This window comes from Ranitomeya imitator, chromosome 2 (assembly GCF_032444005.1).
Source record: "Ranitomeya imitator isolate aRanImi1 chromosome 2, aRanImi1.pri, whole genome shotgun sequence".
Classification (NCBI taxonomy): domain Eukaryota; kingdom Metazoa; phylum Chordata; class Amphibia; order Anura; family Dendrobatidae; genus Ranitomeya; species Ranitomeya imitator.
This window is the reverse complement of record NC_091283.1, coordinates 154,733,724-154,757,310: the sequence shown is the minus strand read 5'-3', so window position 1 is coordinate 154,757,310 and position 23,587 is coordinate 154,733,724. Positions and strand designations below refer to the sequence as shown.

At 52.8% G+C, this 23,587-nt stretch overlaps 1 protein-coding gene across 21 annotated transcripts in view; it reads right to left on the bottom strand.

Annotated features, from left to right (window-relative positions):
• FNBP1 (formin binding protein 1) overlaps nucleotides 1-23,587 on the bottom strand; it is a 109,099-nt gene that overhangs the window by 44,529 nt on the left and 40,983 nt on the right. For all 21 annotated transcript variants that reach the window (XM_069747521.1, XM_069747502.1, XM_069747522.1 and 18 more), the window contains exons 5-7: nucleotides 7,585-7,647; nucleotides 6,325-6,429; nucleotides 278-406 (exon numbers count right to left, since the gene is read on the bottom strand). In XM_069747521.1, the coding sequence (XP_069603622.1) occupies nucleotides 278-406; nucleotides 6,325-6,429; nucleotides 7,585-7,647 (297 nt within the window). The remainder of the gene's footprint in view (nucleotides 1-277; nucleotides 407-6,324; nucleotides 6,430-7,584; nucleotides 7,648-23,587) is intronic.

The following is a 23,587-nucleotide window of genomic DNA, read 5'->3' as shown; positions in this document are numbered from 1 at the left end:
AGGATGATCCTGTTTTGCTCATAGATGAGGGTTTGCTACAATGTGTCCGGTCTGGACGATCCTCTCTGAGCTCCAGGATGATACATTGCAGTGTGTGGATGGGTTTACACCTGGGAGCAGAGCGGAGACAGCACAGCTGTACACAGTCTCCAACTGAGCTAGAGCTACAAGTCTCAGCATGCCATGCATCCCTGGGAGTAGACAGTACAGCTGTTATACACTGGGCCTTTGGGCAGCTGAGACTTGTGGTTCCATGAGCAGTGAAGCAGAGAGTCACCTGGAAGATGGTGGGGATGTGCGTGTGGTAGTGCTCCTGCTGCTCGTGGTTGAACTTCTGTAACACGGAGGAGTAATCTCCTTTGCTGTCGTCTGCCATCTGGTGACGTATTTGCGCCTGCTGCCGCGCCTGCGGGAGGTAAAGAGCCGGATTAGTGAGAGGGCGGCAGATACAATCCACCATCATAAACATATAATCGCTGGGGGCATCCGATAATCCAGCACCCAACAATCCAGAAGCCTGGCAAACAAGATTCCCAGGCCGCACTGGTGGAGGAGACGTAGCAACACCTGACAACCTGTAACACAAGGGAGCCTTGCACAGAAGTTCTCACCCAGGTTTCTAAGACTCCGGAGTCACACAGTGGCGTCTCTGCCCTATCTGCTGGTGATTGGCGCCCTGAGCCAGGGGCAGTGAAAGCCGGAGCGGGCACTGACTACTAATCTCCAAAACCGCAGCGGAAAGTTACAGACAATCCAAAAAAACAGACTCCGTGAGCGGCCGCTCCCATGTGTGCAGATGATGGGGGTCATACACTCCAAGAGCAAACAATGGGGCCATACACACTAGGGGAGGATGATGGGGGTCACACATACTAGGGGAGGATGATGGGGGTCACACATACTAGGGGAGGATGATGGGGTTCAAACATACTAGGGGAGGATGATGGGGGTCACACATACTAGGGGAGGATGATGGGGGTCACACATACTAGGGGAGGATGATGGGGGTCACACATATAGGGTAGGATGATGGAAGTCACACATACTAGGGGAGGATGATGGGGTCACACATACTAGGGGAGGATGATGGGGTTCACACATACTAGGGGAAGATGATGGGGTTCACACATACTAGGGGAAGATGATGGGGGTCATACATACTAGGGGAGGATGATGGGGGTCATACATACTAGGGGAGGATGATGGGGGTCACACATACTAGGGGAGGATGATGGGGGTCACACATACAAGGGGAGGACGATGGTCATAAACACTATGCTGCGCTCATCGGTGAAGCTTTGTTTCTGTGTATCGGTGCCTGATAACATCTTCGGCCTCATGTATTGCGAATTCTCACACTGAGGTTTGGAGATTTATGCCTTGCTACCGCTGCCACCACGGGGAGTCGCTATGGCAACTGCTTTGCCGATCCTCCGGGCTCAGTGGCGTCTGGCACAAACCCTGGAGACATATGTATCGACCCAAATATTTACTGTCACATGGTAACTGCGGAGGATGCGAGGAGCTGGCACACAAATTACAGCATCGCTACCCACGGAGCGCAGCACCTGCGACATATAGGGAGAACAGTAGTCTCCCCGACAGACGGATGGTGCGGTCAGACAGAAGCGGGACAGCCGGGCAGACGCTTATGTCCATACACACCATGTCATCCTGTTGCAGGTGTCAGTGGTCTTGATGCTGGGTGAGGATGCCTGATGGACTTGAGCGTCCACCGCATCGGTCACCCAGCTTTCCGGGAAGCCAGACTGGCTGAACACTATAAATCTAACTGTCTGCCTCCATAAATGTGAGTGAGGTTCCCCTGCGCCCCGGGCACCACTGCACATACCTGCCTCATTACCCTGGTGAGAGGATGAGCGGAGCCATGGCTGAATGCTACCCATTATGTGTGGGGGGTAAGGCTGGCATTGTATGGGCACAGAGTGGCTGCTCCACTGATCTGTGTGCAAGGAATTCACTGGCCCCAAATCCTGTGCCAGCGGCCCGCAGCTATGAAAAGACTCTGCTGTGGCCGGGAGGAAGCAATATGGCAAGGAGAGTGGGAATCTGCACCTCATCTGCATACCAATGCCCAGCATGCCCGTGCCGCCTGCCAATTACCAGCTTCCAAGCCAACATCTGCACAGACACTCAAAAGACTGAGCAAGAGGATCAGCCGGCAGGACCCCTAAATCTGAGGTGGCCGAGGCTGTGGGAATGACAACCCCCATTATGTGATTACAAAACTTGTATCCGCCACTGGAGACTGCGCCTCGGGCACACTGCAGGATTTAAAGGGACAGTAAACACAAAGTCATGGGCTGATATTAGTCACATGTGATGTAAAGGTGTCTGCACTTGCAGACAAGTGAATGTGACGGCAGCAGGGAAAGCTATATGTGCAGACTGCAGCACAGAGGATTTCAGGAGTGCAGTGAGCAGATATTGTCAGAGGTAGTGACCTGCTCACTCAGGTGACAAGGTTATAGGATATGATTTCATGAGAAATCCACAGGTGATAATGGAAAGAGCCACACAGCAGCACAGAGGATTTCAGTAAAGGGACAGAAGTGGGCTCTTATCGGTGATTACCGGGACGAAGAGACCTAAAGCCTCGTCACCAGCAGTCACATGCTGCGTTTGTGGCCTCCTGAGATTACCGCAGTCATCCGCTCGCTAATTACCAGCATGGCTTTAATTAAGGAGACCCAGATTTAGCAGCGCTGCTCATGAGACGAGATTACAGGAGGACGATGCCTCCCGGATTAACACTTCCACTGCAGACATGATACATACAGGACATTTACCCCTGCATCTGGCATCAAAACCATGGGCATTGCTTAAAGTGCAGCTCCAACTGGGGGCCGGCACGAGGGCACCGCTTATATAACAATTCCCTGGCAGCTAATGTTCCCCTGCCAGATTGTGTGGTGCCCCATCTCCTGGCCGGCAGTCCACAGCACAGGTTGGCCTGACCCCCTGTATACCACTCACACTGTCAAAGTACATCGACATATGGGTATTTCAAAAGGGGATGAGCCTTTTAACCAGAGTCTGAGGGGCCCTTAAACCACAGGTGAAGGGGCCTGTTAAGGAGGCCTACATAGAGGGGCCCTTTAACTGTGGCCCAGAAGAGTTGCCCTTTAGTGACAGCCTCTCCTAGTGTATCCTCACCCACCCCCTGCAGACTGTGAGCCCTCGCGGGCAGGGTCCTCCCTCCTTATGTACTCGTGTGCCTTGTTATCTGCTCATGTTTAATGTATTTGTCTATATTTGCCCCGTATTCACATGTAAAGCGCCATGGAATAAATGGCGCTATAAAAATGTATAATAATAATAATAATAATAAAGTACAGCTCACATCGGGGCTGTCTGGCGGTGGAGGATGCGGTCAGTGGAAGGTGACCACACATCAGTGCGGCTTCTGGTCAATGTCCAGAAAACAATGGCTCCCTCTGGAGAGCTGCAGATGAAAGCCTCCACACCTCGTGGGGTCCTAGAGAATCCCCCATTACATCTGGGAGTATGGATGGGGGGATGATGAGAGTTATCTTCCTGCACAAGGTTCCCCTCTAGAAGTGTCCACAATTCCCTTCCTTCTTTCTGGATTTCCCGGTTACTGCCCATTTAATTAAATGTCTTAAGATCTCTGTTTGCTGACATTGAATAGCAGCTTCTTTCTTGCTTACATCCAGATGCCCCAATTGCCCGAATACTAAAACTTCTCGCAGATGATTGTCTGTTACAATTGTATCTCGTCTACCATCCCATGAGAACTCAGGGTACATTGTAACAAACCTGCAGCACTGACAACTAGCAGAACAAACCCTCAGTATCGTAATTGGACTATAGCTTTCAATCTCTGGGTATTTTCATTCACTTACAGCAAACAAAGCTCTTGAAAATGGTGAAGTGTACAGTTAAGTGGCATCACCGATCAGTGATGAGATAATGGGCAGCACATGGAAGGTCGTCTCCGCTCGCCGGTGACCCGCGCGGCATCTCTGATGGATAATTCATAGTCATAGATAATTGATGAGGTGCACGGAGCGCCCTGTGATCCTACACTGGGCGCTCAGCGGGCAGCAGTAGTCACCACTCAGTCTGCCATCAGGGGGCGCTGCCTCTCGCACAGTGCTTTATCACAGGGCCGGGCTCATCTCCTACCTGTAGAGTGTAAGCTCCTGGGGTTGGCACAAGGGTTTGTTTCTGCTGTTCTGCATGTTTCCTGTGTCTGCGCTGCAGTATATGGAGGCGCTATAAGACGGCAGGTCATTGCCTCCCGTAGTACATACTGCTGCTATACACAGATATCACAGCGCCCCCTCCCTGCAGCAGCTGCGCCATGTCACGGGAGCGGCTTCTCCGAGGAGCTAGTGGAGGACTCCGTTGTGACAGGAGGATGAACTGGAGCCACGGATGTGGTCACAACCCCCCAACATACACTCCAGGAAGACGCCGCCATCTCTGAGATGTCCTCTACGCCTCTCACACAGGATGGTTTCCTCATGCAGCACATGGATAAAGCCCATTCTGCTTGCTGTGAGCGAATGAAAACAAGTGTAGAACATTATCTCCCCCTTTCAAGAGGTGGCAGCCGCACTGGGACATTGTAGCAAGACCTCAGCTCTGTGAGCAGGACTAGGCCAGGATTAGACATCTCCACCTTGGTGAGAAAGGGCAGCACTATATGATAAAAAGGAACTCGCATTTCATTCCCCACCATTTTCAATATGTCTGCTTGCTGTCAGGGACGGGAAACATTCATGTTTCTAAGCAGTTGATGAACATTCTACTGCTCACAGCTGAGGGCTTGTCACAAGGTTTTAAGTCTGGACAACTCTCTGTGAGATGAAGCCATCAGCACCAAAATCCTGCCCTGACAGTTTGTTACAATGGATCAGTCTGGAGTCCACAAAGTGTTGTCTACACAGGATACAACTGCAACAAACCCTCAGCTGCGAGGAGATTGAGGACTGGCATCCAACTCAGATTGGAAACTAGAAGGTTTTCATTCACTGACAGCAAAGATTTTAAAAAAATGTAAGGAATTAAAAAGGCTAAGTATATGACACGGAGCAGAACTGCTGATGATTTCATGTGGAGGACTGGATGCCCCTTGTCTAAATGAAGGGGGTCACTGCTGCCAGAGTGAGGGGGTGACACTGACAGCACAGTCACGTGGGCAGCGCACAATCCGTGTGATTATCCGGCGGCGCAAGGAACAATGGAAGCTTACATGAGTCCTTCATCAGACCGGTCTGCTGAATTAAGGGGTTATGTAATGACGGGGTCACATGCTGCGCCCCCTGGCACGATCGGTCACAATTCATAGGCTGAGAGGCACCGCCTGCGCCATCATTATCATAACCCCCAGGAAACTCCTCACAGACACCAGATAACAATAACGGGAAGCTGCTGTGTACAATCAAATATGTGTGATAATCGGCCACACACACTACAACTGTGACACCCGGTAGCAATCAAATCTACCCTCCAGCACAGTACCGCCACCCTCCTGCCGCCACAGCGCAGGCACCCTCCGGCCGCCACAGCGCAGGCACCCTCCGGCCGCCACAGCGCAGGCACCCTCCGGCCGCCACAGCGCAGGCACCCTCCGGCCGCCACAGCGCAGGCACCCTCCGGCCGCCACAGCGCAGGCACCCTCCGGCCGCCACAGCGCAGGCACCCGCCGGCCGACACAGCGCAGGCACCCGCCGGCCGACACAGCGCAGGCACCCGCCGGCCGACACAGCGCAGGCACCCGCCGGCCGACACAGCGCAGGCACCCGCCGGCCGACACAGCGCAGGCACCCGCCGGCCGACACAGCGCAGGCACCCGCCGGCCGACACAGCGCAGGCACCCGCCGGCCGACACAGCGCAGGCACCCGCCGGCCGACACAGCGCAGGCACCCGCCGGCCGACACAGCGCAGGCACCCGCCGGCCGGCCGACACAGCGCAGGCACCCGCCGGCCGGCCGACACAGCGCAGGCACCCGCCGGCCGGCCGACACAGCGCAGGCACCCGCCGGCCGGCCGACACAGCGCAGGCACCCGCCGGCCGACACAGCGCAGGCACCCGCCGGCCGACACAGCGCAGGCACCCGCCGGCCGACGCAACTCTCATACAATGCACTGAACCAGACACCGGCACCACACCATCTGTAAGTACCGACAACACCATCTAACATCTGTACGATCCAATCTCTCAGCACACATAAGGAGATTGTTATACAGAGGACCCAAGGGCTACCACGGGGCAAGCCAGTCACCCACCGGTTGCTCTGTACCCTGGTCACATGACCAATCCTAATACTCACTTTCTCCACATCGGCTTTTGTGACGTTGATGTCGGCGTCCATCCTCTCGAAGTACTGCTGGGCCCGGTCCGCCTCCTTACAGTCCCGCTCAAATCTTCTTTTACTCTGAGCAAAAAACGACAAAAACACAAATGTAATGAAAACATTAAAACCATTCCATGCAGGATCCTCATGGTGTGAACGCTTCTTCCTTCCACCCGTGGTACTCCATCAGGCCTCCTCTGGGGCGGGGCTTAGAAAGTACGTAGGCAGGGGCGGAGCTTATCACAATCGCTCCCCACAGACCTTCATAATAGAGAAAGAGGCTGGTCTGTTTTTACATGCAGGCAGCCCAAGCCATGTCAGACGGTGAGTCTGGGAGAACTACTACTCCAAGCAAGCCTTCACATATCCCTAGTAGTTCCCACTGGGGGGAGGAACGCTTATTATCTGAGACACATAAGACATAAACCCCGATATGGGGGAGGGGATTACTTATCACTGCAGGAAATTGTTTGCTACAGGAAGTGCAGTCGTCATGGCAGCATGCGGTCAGATGAGGACTGTTACTAGGGATCCTGGTCACTATATTCCTGCTGACAGGGGAGGGTTCGTTGCAGTGTGTCACGAGGTCTCTTCCATGCACGTGACACAGTTCTGTAGCTGCAGTAATCCACAGATTTCTGCTCGCATTCACCAAACATGAGAAGCAAATGAGTAAAATCACAGGACATGATGAGCATTGTAGTCCACCCCCGTGCTGACTGCACACATGCCAGGGTGCCCCGCTGGGCCAGGGTCTCAGACCTGCAAGCAATACACAGACAAAACACTACAACTCCCAGAATGCAACATAGCAGAGCAGTGAGAGGGGAGGCTGCAGATCAGACCGCTGCAGTCACTGATTCTGCAGGTCACCGGCTGACAGGACTGAGCTCAGTGACCGAGGAGACAAATATGTGCCCCATCCTGAAATGTGAGATTCGGGACCGAGCTGCAGCGTGTCATTGCTCTGCCAGAAACTCACACCCCGATCATTTGCTACACTGTATATATCAGCCTTGTGCTCACAGAGGATTATATACACTGGGCGCCGCTGCACACAGCACAGGGTTTGTTACAATTGCATCTAGTCTGCACTAACACATTGTAAGCAGCAGAAATAGAGAAAAGTGTTCAGATCATTACATCAGACCTTCCTCATCCTCTGCCCTCTTCTCTATATGTGGTATGGTCATGTGACCTGCGTGCTGACCCCCGACCTGCACTTCCCCAACTCACCGACTCCAGCTGCTTCCAGCAGGTCTCCATGTGCTGCTGCGCCTTCCGACCTTCATGGAAACTCTGCAAAGGAAAGAGACAACATTACATGGAAAAACGGAAAACAAAGCAGGAAAAGCAAGATCAGACACCAGGAGAGAAGGCCGGAGGCTTCAAAGTGGCCACAAATAATTCTCACATCCTGCATACTCCAGAGCTGCACTCACTATTCTGCTGGTGCAGTCACTGCGTACATACATTACATTACTGATCCTGAGTTACATCCTGTATTATACTCCGGAGCTGCACTCACTATTCTGCTGGTGCAGTCACTGCGTACATACATTACATTACTGATCCTGAGTTACATCCTGTATTATACTCCAGAGCTGTGCTCACTATTCTGCTGGTGCAGTCACTGTGTACATACATTACATTACTGATCCTGAGTTACATCCTGTATTATACCCCAGAGCTGCACTCACTATTCTGCTGGTGCAGTCACTGTGTACATACATTACTGATCCTGAGTTACATCCTGTATTATACCCCAGAGCTGCGCTCACTATTCTGCTGGTGCAGTCACTGTGTACATACATTACTGATCCTGAGTTACATCCTGTATTATACCCCAGAGCTGCACTCACTATTCTGCTGGTGCAGTCACTGTGTACACACATTACATTACTGATCCTGAGTTACATCCTGTATTATACCCCAGAGCTGCACTCACTATTCTGCTGGTGCAGTCACTGTGTACATACATTACATTACTGATTCTGAGTTACATCCTGTATTTTACTCCAGAGCTGCACTCACTATTCTGCTGCTGGAGTCACTGTGTACATACAGTACATTACTGATCCTGTACTGATCCTGAGTTACATCCTGTATTATACCCCAGAGCTGCACTCACTATTCTGCTGGTGCAGTCACTGTGTACATACATTACTGATCCGGAGTTACATGCTGTATTATACTACAGAGCTGCACGCACTATTCTGCTGGTGCAGTCACTGTGTACATACAGTACATTACTGATCCTGTACTGATCCGAGTTACATCCTATATTATACTGCAGAGCTGCACTCACTATTCTGCTGGTGCAGTCACTGCGTACATACATTACATTACTGATCCTGAGTTACATCCTGTATTATATTCCAGAGCTGCACTCACTATTCTGCTGGTGCAGTCACTGTGTACATACAGTACATTACTGATCCTGAGTTACATCCTGTATTATACCCCAGAGCTGCACTCACTATTCTGCTGGTGCAGTCACTGTGTACATACAGAACATTACTGATCCTGAGTTACAACCTGCATTATACTCCAGAGCTGCACTCACTATTCTACTGCTGGAGTCACTATGTACATACACTACATTACTGATCCTGTACTGATCCTGAGTTACATCCTGTATTATACTGCAGAGCTGCACTCACTATTCTTCTGCTTCAGAGCTGAAATCCCACAATATTTGGTCACTACAGTTGAATATTACATCCCCCCCCAACATACAGTTACACAGCATCCAGAAGGTGATAATGAGACATGAGACTACAATCTATTACCCCCTCTTATCAGCCATTACTGGGGAGAGGTGACTGTAGGACAGGCGAGTACAATCTATTACTCCCTGTTATCAGCCATTACTGGGGAGAGGTGACTGTAGGACAGGTGAGTACAATCTATTACTCCCTGTTATCAGCCATTACTGGGGAGAGGTGACTGTAGGACAGGTGAGTACAATCTATTACTCCCTGTTATCAGCCATTACTGGGGAGAGCAGACTGTAGGACAGGTGAGTACAATCTATTACTCCCTGTTATCAGCCATTACTGGGGAGAGGTGACTGTAGGACAGGTGACTACAATCTATTACTCCCTGTACTGTAGGACAGGTGAGTACAATCTATTACTCCCTGTTATCAGCCATTACTGGGGAGAGCAGACTGTAGGACAGGTGAGTACAATCTATTACTCCCTGTTATCAGCCATTACTGGGGAGAGGTGACTGTAGGACAGGTGACTACAATCTATTACTCCCTGTTATCAGCCAATACTCGGGAGATGCGACTACAATCTATTACCGTGTTATCAGCCAATATCGGGGAGAGGCGACAGTAGGACAGGTGACTACAATCTGTTACTCCCTCTGGATAATTTGGATGACTGAGGCTCTTCGGCTGGAGGAGAACGGGCTCCATAAAAGGCAGCGCTGCTCGGAGCTGGCAGTGAGACAGGCGATCGGACTGGGACACTGGATGGGGATGAGTTTCCCCATTCTTCATATACACGCCTGCTTGGACGCTCTGTGGTCGTGTGGTGGGTCTGACACAAGGGGCTTTTATTGCTACGTCAGTTTACTAATGTCCTTCAATTCGTAAGAATTTTTTAATATGTCTGATTGCTGTCAGTGAATGGGAAAAATGTTATTTACATTCTACTGTTAACCCTATTCTGACCTAACTACTGAGGGTCTGTTACGCTGCTTCCAGTCTAGTTAATCCCCTGTACAGATGCTTTGCTACAATGTATCATTAGTGTACAGTCTGGGCAGCTCAGAAGCAGATATACTTATAATTAGCGAAATATATTCGTAGGACTTAATAGGAGAAACGAGAACATGTCAGGGGCTGCAGGAATCGATCAGCATTGATTGTGCAGCCTACAGTGAACAGACGACAGATGCTCATGTGGTGACCGCAGTCATTGCCGACCTATAATTTACTCACTTGTCCCCGACCACAATGACAAAGGAAGACGCAGAGGAAAGCCTGCAATTACCTGTCCACACGCGGCAGAAAGCGTAGCACTACATAACGAACAGCATTGCCCTTCTGCACCTCTCGTACAGCACCGCACTTCAGCGCCTCTCGTACAGCACCGCACTTCAGCGCCTCTCGCACAGCACCGCACTTCAGCGCCTCTCGCACAGCACCGCACTTCAGCGCCTCTCGCACAGCACCGCACTTCAGCGCCTCTCGCACAGCACCGCACTTCAGCGCCTCTCGCACAGCACCGCACTTCAGCGCCTCTCGCACAGCACCGCACTTCAGCGCCTCTCGCACAGCACCGCACTTCAGCGCCTCTCGCACAGCACCGCACTTCAGCGCCTCTCGCACAGCACCGCACTTCAGCGCCTCTCGCACAGCACCGCACTACAGCGCCTCTCGCACAGCACCGCACTTCAGCGCCTCTCGCACAGCACCGCACTTCAGCGCCTCTCGTACAGCACAGCACCTCTCATACAGCACCGCACTTCAGCACCTCTCATACAGCACCGCACTTCAGCACCTCTCATACAGCACCGCACTTCAGCACCTCTCATACAGCACCGCACTTCAGCACCTCTCATACAGCACCGCACTTCAGCACCTCTCATACAGCACCGCACTTCAGCACCTCTCATACAGCACCGCACTTCAGCACCTCTCATACAGCACCGCACTTCAGCACCTCTCATACAGCACCGCACTTCAGCACCTCTCATACAGCACCGCACTTCAGCACCTCTCATACAGCACCGCACTTCAGCACCTCTCATACAGCACCGCACTTCAGCACCTCTCATACAGCACCGCACTTCAGCACCTCTCATACAGCACCGCACTTCAGCACCTCTCATACAGCACCGCACTTCAGCACCTCTCATACAGCACCGCACTTCAGCGCCTCTCGTACAGCACTGCACCTCTCATACAGCACCGCACTTCAGCACCTCTCATACAGCACCGCACTTCAGCACCTCTCATACAGCACCGCACTTCAGCACCTCTCATGCAGCACCGCACTTCAGCACCTCTCATGCAGCACCGCACTTCAGCACCTCTCATGCAGCACCGCACTTCAGCACCTCTCATGCAGCACCGCACTTCAGCACCTCTCATGCAGCACCGCACTTCAGCACCTCTCATGCAGCACCGCACTTCAGCACCTCTCATGCAGCACCGCACTTCAGCACCTCTCATGCAGCACCGCACTTCAGCACCTCTCATGCAGCACCGCACTTCAGCACCTCTCATACAGCACCGCACTTCAGCACCTCTCATACAGCACCGCACTTCAGCACCTCTCATACAGCACCGCACTTCAGCACCTCTCATACAGCACCGCACTTCAGCACCTCTCATACAGCACGGCACACTTCAGAACCTCTCATACAGCACACTTCAGCACCCCCTGTACAGCACAGCAATTCAGCACCCCCATACAGCACAGCCACTCTCATACAGCACTGCACCTCCTGTACAGCAGCGCACTTCAGCACCTCTCGTACAGCAGTGCACTCAGCACCTCTTGTACAACATTGCACTTCAGCACCCCACAGCACGTCTCGTACAGCACCTCTTGTACACCACCGCATTTCAGCACCTCTCATACACCACTGCACTACATCACACGTACAACACCGTACCCCGCATATACAGCACGGCATCACCTCACTCCCCATACGCACCGCATCACAACATGCTCTTGTACCGCACCGCACCTCCTGTACTGAATTGCATAGCACAACAGCACCTCTAGTACAGCACAACCTGTACAGCACCTCTCGTACAGCACTGCAACTCCACATTATATCACACCCGTACAACACCGTACCCCCGTATACAGCAATGAACCACATCACTTCCCATAAGCACAACTTCATAACATCCCCTTGTACAGCACTGAATCACTCCCGGTACGGTAGAGCTCTCCACATACAGCACGGCACCACATTCCATCCAGTTCAGCAATGTATTACAGCACCCCCCTGTACAGATGCGCAACACAACGCACTACAGCAACCTGCACACAGCACCGTACTGCATTACAGTGCCACCAGTACAGAATCACACAGCACTACAGCACCCCCAAACAGCACCGCACCACAGCACCCTCATACAGCATTGCACTTCATTACAGCACCCGCTATACATCACCCTCCGTACAGCATGACAGCACCCTCTGTACAGTATTGAACTGCATTACAGCACCCCCCAGTACAGCATGGCACTGCACTACAGCAGCCCCCTGTACACCATAGCTCTACACTACAGCACCCCCCGGACAGCATGGCACTGCACTACAGCACCCCCATACAGCATTGCACTGCACTACAGAACCCCCCCCCCCCGTACAGCATCGCACTCCACTATAGCTCCCCCCATACAGCATCGCACTGCACTACAGCAACCCCCGTACAGCATCGCACTGCACTACAGCAACCCCCGTACAGCATCGCACTGCACTACAGCAACCACCGTGCAGCATCGTACTGCACTACAGCAACCCCCGTACAGCATCGTACTGCACTACAGCTTCCCCCTCTACACCATTGCACTGCACTACAACACCCCCTGTACAGCATCACACTGCACCCGCATACAGCATCACACTGCACTACAGCACCCCCGTACAGCATCGCACTGCACCACACTGCACTACAGTAACCCCCGTACAGCATTGCACTGCACTACAGCAGCCCCCTGTACACCATTGCACTGCACTACAGAACCTCCTGTACAGCATACAGCATCAAACTGCACTACAGCACCCCCTGTACAGCATCACACTGCACTAAAGCACTCCCCTACAGCATCGCACTGCACTACAGCACCCCTCGCACAGAATCACACTGCACTAGAGCACCCCCGTACAGCACCACACTGCACTACAGCAACCCCTGTACAGCATCGCACTGCACTACAGCAACCCCCGGTACAGCGTTGCACTGTACTACAGCACCCCCAGTCCAGCACCGCATCAGCCACTGTACAGCACACACCACATTACATCACATTACACCCCTCTCCATATAGCATGAGCTCTGAGCAGACATTGAACTAGTAGGGCATTAGTGAGGAACCAGCAGAACTGTGACTGCAGCTCTCGGAGGGACTAGAGTGTGTGAATTGATATAACAGATCATTGACTGCAGATCTGGATGTGAAGCCTTAAGAATATCTGCGGAGTGTGCAGCGACTAGATGAGACATAAAATCTTTTCCATCTCCTGGTAATGTGACAGCAGGAACAAGGTCGTTCTTACCAAAATTATAGGGGCGCTCATCCAGTGCCATTCACACACTAGATCAGAACTGATCCTGTTTGTCCACACCTGATATAATGATGAGGTGTCAGGACGGAGGCGACATGGCTGGATTATAGTGTGCAGACAGGGGGACACTGGTGTGAAGAGAAGTCTGCTGGGTACAGATCAAACAATAGGAGAGCAAAACGTGTCAGCTGCTGATCACACACAGCCTGAAGGGTTCACCGGTGACAGACGGCCACCATGGGGAGGGTATACAACGCCTGCATACAGATTGTAGTCACCTATCCTACAGTCTCCTCTCCCCTGTAATGGCTGATAACAGGGAGTAATAGACTGTACTCACCTGTCCTATGGTCACATCTCCCCAGTAATGGCTGATAACGGAGTAAAAGATTGTGGTCACTTATACAAAAATCAGTCCGTTTAAATGGACTGTCGGCACAGAAAGAATGTCCACAGAAAGTACAGGTGCTCGGTGCTCCATGGTGCAGCCATTGATTTATATTCCCCTTCCCATCTTCTTGTTTTCCATCCATCTCCACCTTTCTTTTGCTCTATATGAAGCCAGAGCTGTCAATCAAAGAAGAGGAGGTGAAGAAAGAGGGAAAACAAGCAGGTGTGAATAAATGACTGGCCGCACCATTATGCACTAAGCAGAGGGATTTAGAACAGTCATTCTGTGCTGACAGAGTCCCTTTAAGGCCTGAGGACCAGGTAATATATTGATACAGCATGGGCTGTTTGACTTATGGGTAGTGTCTTTGCCACCTTGGTGTTTTGCCTGGCGCGGGGTTACACGAGTCCAGTGATGGCTGCTATTGATGACTAGCACTGTCAGCATCCTTGGACATTCAAGTTATTGTTTTCTTGAGCCTCTCACACACACTGTTATAGTAGTTTTATACAAGTGGGGGATGTACTTATGGAGTGTTCCAGGGGTTAATGATTGAGCGTTGCTACGTTATGTACATACCAGCCACTCTGGTGTATTGGTGTCTACTCCCCATACTAACATCTTATATACTGTAGGGAGACAGTGTTGGGCCTGCACGTTCGGTATCTATACGGCAGTATTCGTATTATGACCTGTGCCATTTCCCCCATTTTTTGTTCCATCATTGTCTATACATTTTTATAATATTTGTATCTAATAAAGAGTTGTTTTTATTGCCTATAGTTCTTCCTTTTGGTCGTTTCTTTGAGGTTTCCACATCCCTCCTAGTACATGGTGTAGTATACGGGGTGATGGGTGGTATATAGAGATATATACAGTACATGGTGCTATATACGGGGTGGTGTGTGGAATATAGAGGTATAAACAGTATATGGTGCAGTATACGGGTGATGTGTGGTATATAGAGGTGTATACAGTACATGGTGCAGCATACGGGGTGATGTGTGGTATATAGAGATGTATACAGTACATGGTGCAGTATACGGGATGAATTGTGGTATATAGAGGTGTATACAGTACTTGGTGCAGTATACAGGGTGATGTGTGGTATATAGAGGTGTATACAGTACATGGTGCAGTACACAGGGTGATGTGTGGTATATACAGTATATGGTGCAGTATACGGGGGTATGTGTGGTATATAGAGGTGTATACAGTACAAGGTGCAGTATACAGGGTGATGTGTGGTATATAGAGGTGTATACAGTACAAGGTGCAGTACACAGGGTGATGTGTGGTATATACAGTATATGGTGCAGTATACGGGGGTATGTGTGGTATATAGAGGTGTATACAGTATATGGTGGCGGTGCACGAATATATGTCCAGTGTGCGGCCCGCACGTCTACCCGACGCACGTTTCGGAGCAGGGCTCCTTCGTCAGGGGGCGTGTCGGAAGGCCGGTGTGCCGGGGCTTAAATACGCTCGCGCCATGTACTGTATACACCTCTATATACCACCCATCACCCCGTATACTGCACCATATACTGTTTATACCTCTATATACCACGCATCACCCTGTATACTGCACCATATACTGTTTATACCTCTATATACCACGCATCACCCTGTATACTGCACCATATACTGTTTATACCTCTATATTCCACACACCACCCCGTATATAGCACCATGTACTGTATATATATACCACAGATACGATACACTTTATTGATCCCGTGGGAAATTATAGTATCACAGCAGCACAACTTAAATCATAAAAATACACCCTGTATACTGCACCATATCCTACTGCACCATATCCTGTTTATACCTCTATATTCCACACACCACCCCGTATATAGCACCATGTACTGTATATATCTCTGTATACCACCCATCACCCCGTATACTGCACCATGTACTGTATATACCTCTATATTCCACACATCACCCCACATATAGCACCATGTACTGTATATATCTCTGTATACCACCCATCACCCCGTATACTGCACCATGTATTGTATATACCTCTATATTCCACACATCACCCCGTATATAGCACCATGTACTGTATATACCTCTATATACCACACATACACCCCGTATACTACACCATGTATTGTATATACCTCTATATTCCACACATACACCCTGTATACTGCAACGTATACTGTATACACATCAATATACCACACATCACCCCATATACTGAACCGCCGCGCAACCTGCCCTACCCTCTCCTAGTGTTTCATCACCCATCCCCTGCAGACTGTGAGCCCTCGCGGGCAGGGTCCTCCCTCCTTATGTACCCGTGTACCTGTTATCTGCTCATGTTTAATGTATTTGTCTATATTTACCTCATATTCACATGTAAAGCGCCATGGAATAAATGGCGCTATAAAAATGTATAATAATAATAATAATAATAACAGGGGACAATAGCTTCCACATACATGCACAACATATGAAGTACTATGGCATGACTGCCTCTTTAAGAGATGTTAACCCCCATCATTGCTGGAGCTTGGGGCAGTGAACACTTCAGGGAACCTGTCGCTGCTCTTCTTGGCTGTGACTCAGGGTCTATAATTACTCAGCACAGCGCCTCCTTCTCTTCTATTTCGGATTCAGGGTCCGATAGTCTCGTGTTACAGAGGAAAACTTAAGACCCCCGGACCCTCAATACATCATCACTTCCCGGGGACACTCCACAGATAACAACCAGAACCAATGGGGGCCGCGCATCTTATCACCGAGGCCCAGAAATAGCACAGACAGATGAAAACTCGCTCTACTAGCAGGGAGGGATAGCTGCGCTCATCCAGTGCCTCCTGCTGCATAAAGCAGTCAGCACTGATGTCAGTCATTAGTAGAGCAAGAGATAAATCCTGAAATCTCAGAGCAGTGTTCCCCTTTAATTAGACAAACCCGCCATCAGCATCTTTCAACTCTCATCATCCATTTCCTGCAGCCGCTCACTACAAAACCAAAGTGTGACCGCTGTCACTTCCTGCAGAGCTTCCTATGGCCGGGGTGAGGGGAGGGTGGTCTGTTCACCAGGCTGCCGGCACAGTACCGCGGCATTTAAAATGGAACGCCACTGTGGATGGAACTTTATTAGTAGTCTACCAGAAAAAATGCATAAGTAACAATTCCCTAATATAATATTATGAGTGCCACCATCCTAATCCTGACCATCCCCATTCTCACAGACACACCTCATCAGCACCATAGTCTCCACCCTCACTGGTGCCATCACCCACATCCCCACCAAAACCATAACCTCCACCCTCACTGGTGCCATCACCCACATCCCCACCAAAACCATAGCCTCCACCCTCACTGGTACCATCACCCACATCCCCACCCAAACCATAGCCTCCACCCCCTCACTGGTGCCATCACCCACATCCCCACCAAAACCATAGCCTCCACCCTCACTGGTGCCATCACCCACATCCCCACCAAAACCATAGCCTCCACCCTCACTGGTGCCATCACCCACATCCCCACCCAAACCATAGCCTCCACCCTCACTGGTGCCATCACCCACATCCCCACCAAAACCATAGCCTCCACCCTCACTGGTGCCATCCAAAACCATAGCCTCCACCCTCACTGGTGCCATCACCCACATCCCCACCCAAACCATAGCCTCCACCCTCACTGGTGCCATCACCCACATCCCCACCAAAACCATAGCCTCCATCCTCACTGGTGCCATCACCCACATCCCCACCAAAACCATAGCCTCCACCCTCACTGGTGCCATCACCCACATCCCCACCAAAACCATAGCCTCCACCCTCACTGGTGCCATCACCCACATCCCCACCAAAACCATAGCCTCCATCCTCACTGGTGCCATAACTCACATCGCCATCACCCACATCCCCACCAAAACCATAGCCTCCACCCTCACTGGTGCCATCACCCACATCCCCACCAAAACCATAGCCTCCATCCTCACTGGTGCCATCACCCACATCCCCACCAAAACCATAGCCTCCACCCTCACTGGTGCCATCACCCACATCCCCACCAAAACCATAGCCTCCACCCTCACTGGTGCCATCACCCACATCCCCACCAAAACCATAGCCTCCATCCTCACTGGTGCCATAACTTACATCGCCATCACCCACATCCCCACCAAAACCATAGCCTCCACCCTCACTGGTGCCATCACCCACGTCCCCACCAACCTTCATCTTCACCAAAACCATAGCCTCCACCCTCACTGGTGCCATAACTCACATCCCCACTGACCTCCATCCTCACCAAAACCATAGCCTGCACCCTCACTGGTGCCATCACCCACATCACCACCGACCTCCATCCTCACCAAAATCATAGACTCCACCCTCACTGGTGCCATCACCCACATCCCCACCAACCTTTATCCTCACCAAAACAATAGCCTCCACCCTCACTGGTGCCATAACTCACATCCCCACCGACCTCCATGCCTGAACAGGTATAGTCGTCTGTCACTATTCACATTCTCCCCTGCTGAAGATTTTTCCATTGCAATAAAGGAATATTTTTAGGACAGTGAGTGCTCTCAGTTTTCTTCTTTCATTGGAATTTTCCTGCATACTTTTCTCACATTGAGCACCCGATCCTTTTGGGGCGTTTATGGCACGTGGCTGTGGTGATTGTGAGACGCAGTGAACCCTTGTAGCAGTGGTGCGGATTCTTTGCTTTTTTATTGTGCATAGCCTCCACCCTCCCTGGTGCCATCACCCACATCCCCACCGACCTTCATCCTCACCAAAGCCATAGCCTCCACCCGCACTGGTGCCATCACCCACATCCCCACCCACCTTCATCCTCACCAGCGCCCTTGCCCCCACCCTCACCAAAACCATAGCCTCCACCCTCACTGGTGCCATCACCCCCATCGGTGCCCTCGCCCTCCCCATCTGCACACACCCCCGATCCCCAACACCATAGCCTTTACCATCACTTTTGCTATCACCCCCATCCCCACCACTGCTCTTGCCCCCATTGGCGCCCTTGCCCCATCTCCACCAGTGCCCTCTCCCCTATACCCACTGGCGCCCTCGCCCCCCATCCCCACCAGCGCCATTACATTATTACAGAATGGGCTGATGGTAAATATTAGCTCAGCGATTGCTCATATATGCAGAGCACTGACAGGACAAGCGGCCGATGTGTCATCACAGTGAGAGCGGGACAATCACTGAATCCCTGTGGGAAGATCGGACCATCACTCCCAGCATTCTTAGGCACCGAGTTTTAGGTCCACCTAGCACAATGGATTTGCACATTATTTGGCAACTAACTGGGGAAAACTCTGCAAAGAACAGAGGTGAAAAAGCGAACAATGATCAAGTGTATTTAAAGGGCCAGTGCACATTAAAAAGGTCTCTGCTGGTCGCATTTCTCCACTCTTGAAGAAAACATGGTGAAGGCGGAGTAAGATTTTTTTACATCATCATTTACAAGATGTCGACTTGCTGTCAGTGAATAGATTATACATTGTGGCTATAAAAATTTCCTGATCCAGTTGTCATTATTCACAGCTGAGCGTTTGTGACAATTGTATCAACTGTAGGCAATCATCTGCATCAATCTCTCCTGCTCCGACACCTTGTGACGATATATCAGTGTAGGTGTAATGTACCAGACTGGAGCTCACAGGATTGCCTGGGTTGGATGGAATTGGAGCAAACCCTCAGCTGTGTGAGCAGGATGCTGCTTTAGCAGGAAACCAAAATTTACAGAAAGCAAAAATGATGAATATGGTGAAGAACTAATAAAATCTAACTTCAAAACAAGAACCGCTATGTACAAGGGTAAGGTTCATTCATGAGGGAAAAAAGCTCAGGATGAGCAGCACCTGATTCAGGACAAAGAAGAAGAGCGAGGTGCAAGGAAAGGTGAGAATAGCAAAAGTCAAACAGGAAGCCATAAAACGATGCAGGAAACGCAGCCGGTATTCTAAGAAAAGCCGAGGGCGGAAGGTAGAGGCTTACCCTGCAGAACCGTGCACGGAGGATAACACGGAGAAGGCCCCTCACCCTGCAGAACCGTGCACGGAGGATAACACGGAGGAGGCCCCTCACCCTGCAGAACCGTGCACGGAGGATAACACGGAGGAGGCCCCTCACCCTGCAGAACCGTGCACGGAGGATAACACGGAGGAGGCCCCTCACCCTGCAGAACCGTGCACGGAGGATAACACGGAGAAGGCCCCTCACCCTGCAGAACCGTGCACGGAGGATAACACGGAGAAGGCCCCTCACCCTGCAGAACCGTGCACGGAGGATAACACGGAGGAGGCCCCTCACCCTGCAGAACCGTGCACGGAGGATAACACGGAGGAGGCCCCTCACCCTGCAGAACCGTGCACGGAGGATAACACGGAGGAGGCCCCTCACCCTGCAGAACCGTGCACGGAGGATAACACGGAGAAGGCCCCTCACCCTGCAGAACCGTGCACGGAGGATAACACGGAGGAGGCCCCTCACCCTGCAGAACCGTGCACGAAGGATAACACGGAGAAGGCCCCTCACCCTGCAGAACCGTGCACGGAGGATAACACGGAGAAGGCCCCTCACCCTGCAGAACCGTGCACGGAGGATAACACGGAGGAGGCCCCTCACCCTGCAGAACCGTGCACGGAGGATAACACGGAGGAGGCCCCTCACCCTGCAGAACCGTGCACGGAGGATAACACGGAGGAGGCCCCTCACCCTGCAGAACCGTGCACGGAGGATAACACGGAGGAGGCCCCTCACCCTGCAGAACCGTGCACGGAGGATAACACGGAGGAGGCCCCTCACCCTGCAGAACCGTGCACGGAGGATAACACGGAGAAGGCCCCTCACCCTGCAGAACCGTGCACGGAGGATAACACGGAGGAGGCCCCTCACCCTGCAGAACCGTGCACGGAGGATAACACGGAGGAGGCCCCTCACCCTGCAGAACCGTGCACGGAGGATAACACGGAGGAGGCCCCTCACCCTGCAGAACCGTGCACGGAGGATAACACGGAGGAGGCCCCTCACCCTGCAGAACCGTGCACGGAGGATAACACGGAGGAGGCCCCTCACCCTGCAGAACCGTGCACGGAGGCTAACACGGAGAAGGCCCCTCACCCTGCAGAACCATGCACGGAGGATAACACGGAGAAAGCCCCTCACCCTGCAGAACCGTGCACGGAGGATAACACGGAGGAGGCCCCTCACCCTGCAGAACCGTGCACGGAGGATAACACGGAGGAGGCCCCTCACCCTGCAGAACCGTGCACGGAGGATAACACGGAGGAGGCCCCTCACCCTGCAGAACCGTGCACGGAGGATAAAACGGAGGAGGCCCCTCACCCTGCAGAATCGTGCAAGGAGGATAAAACGGAGGAGGCCTCTCACCCTGCAGAACCGTGCACGGAGGATAACACGGAGGAGGCCCCTCACCCTGCAGAACCGTGCACGGAGGATAACACGGAGGAGGCCCCTCACCCTGCAGAACCGTGCACGGAGGAAAACACGGAGGAGGTCCCTCACCCTGCAGAACCGTGTACGGAGGAAAACACGGAGGAGGCCCCTCACCCTGCAGAACCGTGTACGGAGGAAAACACGGAGGAGGCCCCTCACCCTGCAGAACCGTGCACGGAGGATAACACGGAGGAGGTCCCTCACCCTGCAGAACCGTGCACGGAGGATAACACGGAGAAGGCACCTCACCCTGCAGAACCGTGTACGAAGGACAACACGGAGGAGGCCCCTCACCCTGCAGAACCGTGCACGGAGGATAACACGGAGGAGGCCCCTCACCCTGCAGAACCGTGCACGGAGGATAACACGGAGGAGGCCCCTCACCCTGCAGAACCGTGCACGGAGGATAACACGGAGGAGGTCCCTCACCCTGCAGAACCGTGCACGGAGGATAACACGGAGGAGGCCCCTCACCCTGCAGAACCGTGCACGGAGGATAACACGGAGGAGGCCCCTCACCCTGCAGAACCGTGCATGGAGGACAACACGGAGGAGGCCCCTCACCCTGCAGAACCATGTATGGAGGAAAACACGGAGGAGGTCCCTCACACTGCAGAACCGTGTACGGAGGAAAACACGGAGGAGGCCCCTGCAGAACTGTGCACGGAGAAAAACACGGAGGCCCCTCACCCTGCAGAACCGTGCACGGAGGAGAACACGGAGGCGGCCCCTCACCCTGCAGAACCGTGCACGGAGGATAACACAGAGGAGGTCCCTCACCCTGCAGAACCGTGTACGGAGGAAAACACGGAGGAGGCCCCTGCCCCTGCATAACCATGCACGGAGGGAAACATGGAGGAGGCACCTCACCCTGCAGAACCGTGCAAGGATCGCAACACTGATGAAGCCACTCACCCTGCAGAGCCCCTCCGTGCTCAGCTCAAAGCATGGAGGAGGCCCCTCACCCTGAAAAACCGTGCTCGGCTCACAAAATGGAGGAGGCCTGTCAACCTGCAGAGCCGTGCTTGGCTAAAAACAAGGAGGAGGCCCCTCACCCTGCAGAACCGTGCACGGAGGATAACACGGAGGAGGTCCCTCACCCTGCAGAACCGTGCACGGAGGATAACACGGAGGAGGCCCCTCACCCTGCAGAACCGTGCGCGGAGGATAACACGGAGGAGGCCCCTCACCCTGCAGAACCGTGCACGGAGGATAACACGGAGGAGGCCCCTCACCCTGCAGAACCGTGCACGGAGGATAACACGGAGGAGGCCCCTCACCCTGCAGAACCGTGCACGGAGGATAACACGGAGGAGGCCCCTCACCCTGCAGAACCGTGCACGGAGGATAACACGGAGAAGGCCCCTCACCCTGCAGAACCGTGCACGGAGGATAACACGGAGGAGGCCCCTCACCCTGCAGAACCGTGCACGGAGGATAACACGGAGGAGGCCCCTCACCCTGCAGAACCGTGCACGGAGGATAACACGGAGGAGGCCCCTCACCCTGCAGAACCGTGCACGGAGGATAACACGGAGGAGGCCCCTCACCCTGCAGAACCGTGCACGGAGGATAACACGGAGGAGGCCCCTCACCCTGCAGAACCGTGCACGGAGGCTAACACGGAGAAGGCCCCTCACCCTGCAGAACCGTGCACGGAGGATAACACGGAGAAAGCCCCTCACCCTGCAGAACCGTGCACGGAGGATAACACGGAGGAGGCCCCTCACCCTGCAGAACCGTGCACGGAGGATAACACGGAGGAGGCCCCTCACCCTGCAGAACCGTGCACGGAGGATAACACGGAGGAGGCCCCTCACCCTGCAGAACCGTGCACGGAGGATAAAACGGAGGAGGCCTCTCACCCTGCAGAACCGTGCACGGAGGATAACACGGAGGAGGCCCCTCACCCTGCAGAACCGTGCACGGAGGATAACACGGAGGAGGCCCCTCACCCTGCAGAACCGTGCACGGAGGAAAACACGGAGGAGGTCCCTCACCCTGCAGAACCGTGTACGGAGGAAAACACGGAGGAGGCCCCTCACCCTGCAGAACCGTGTACGGAGGAAAACACGGAGGAGGCCCCTCACCCTGCAGAACCGTGCACGGAGGAT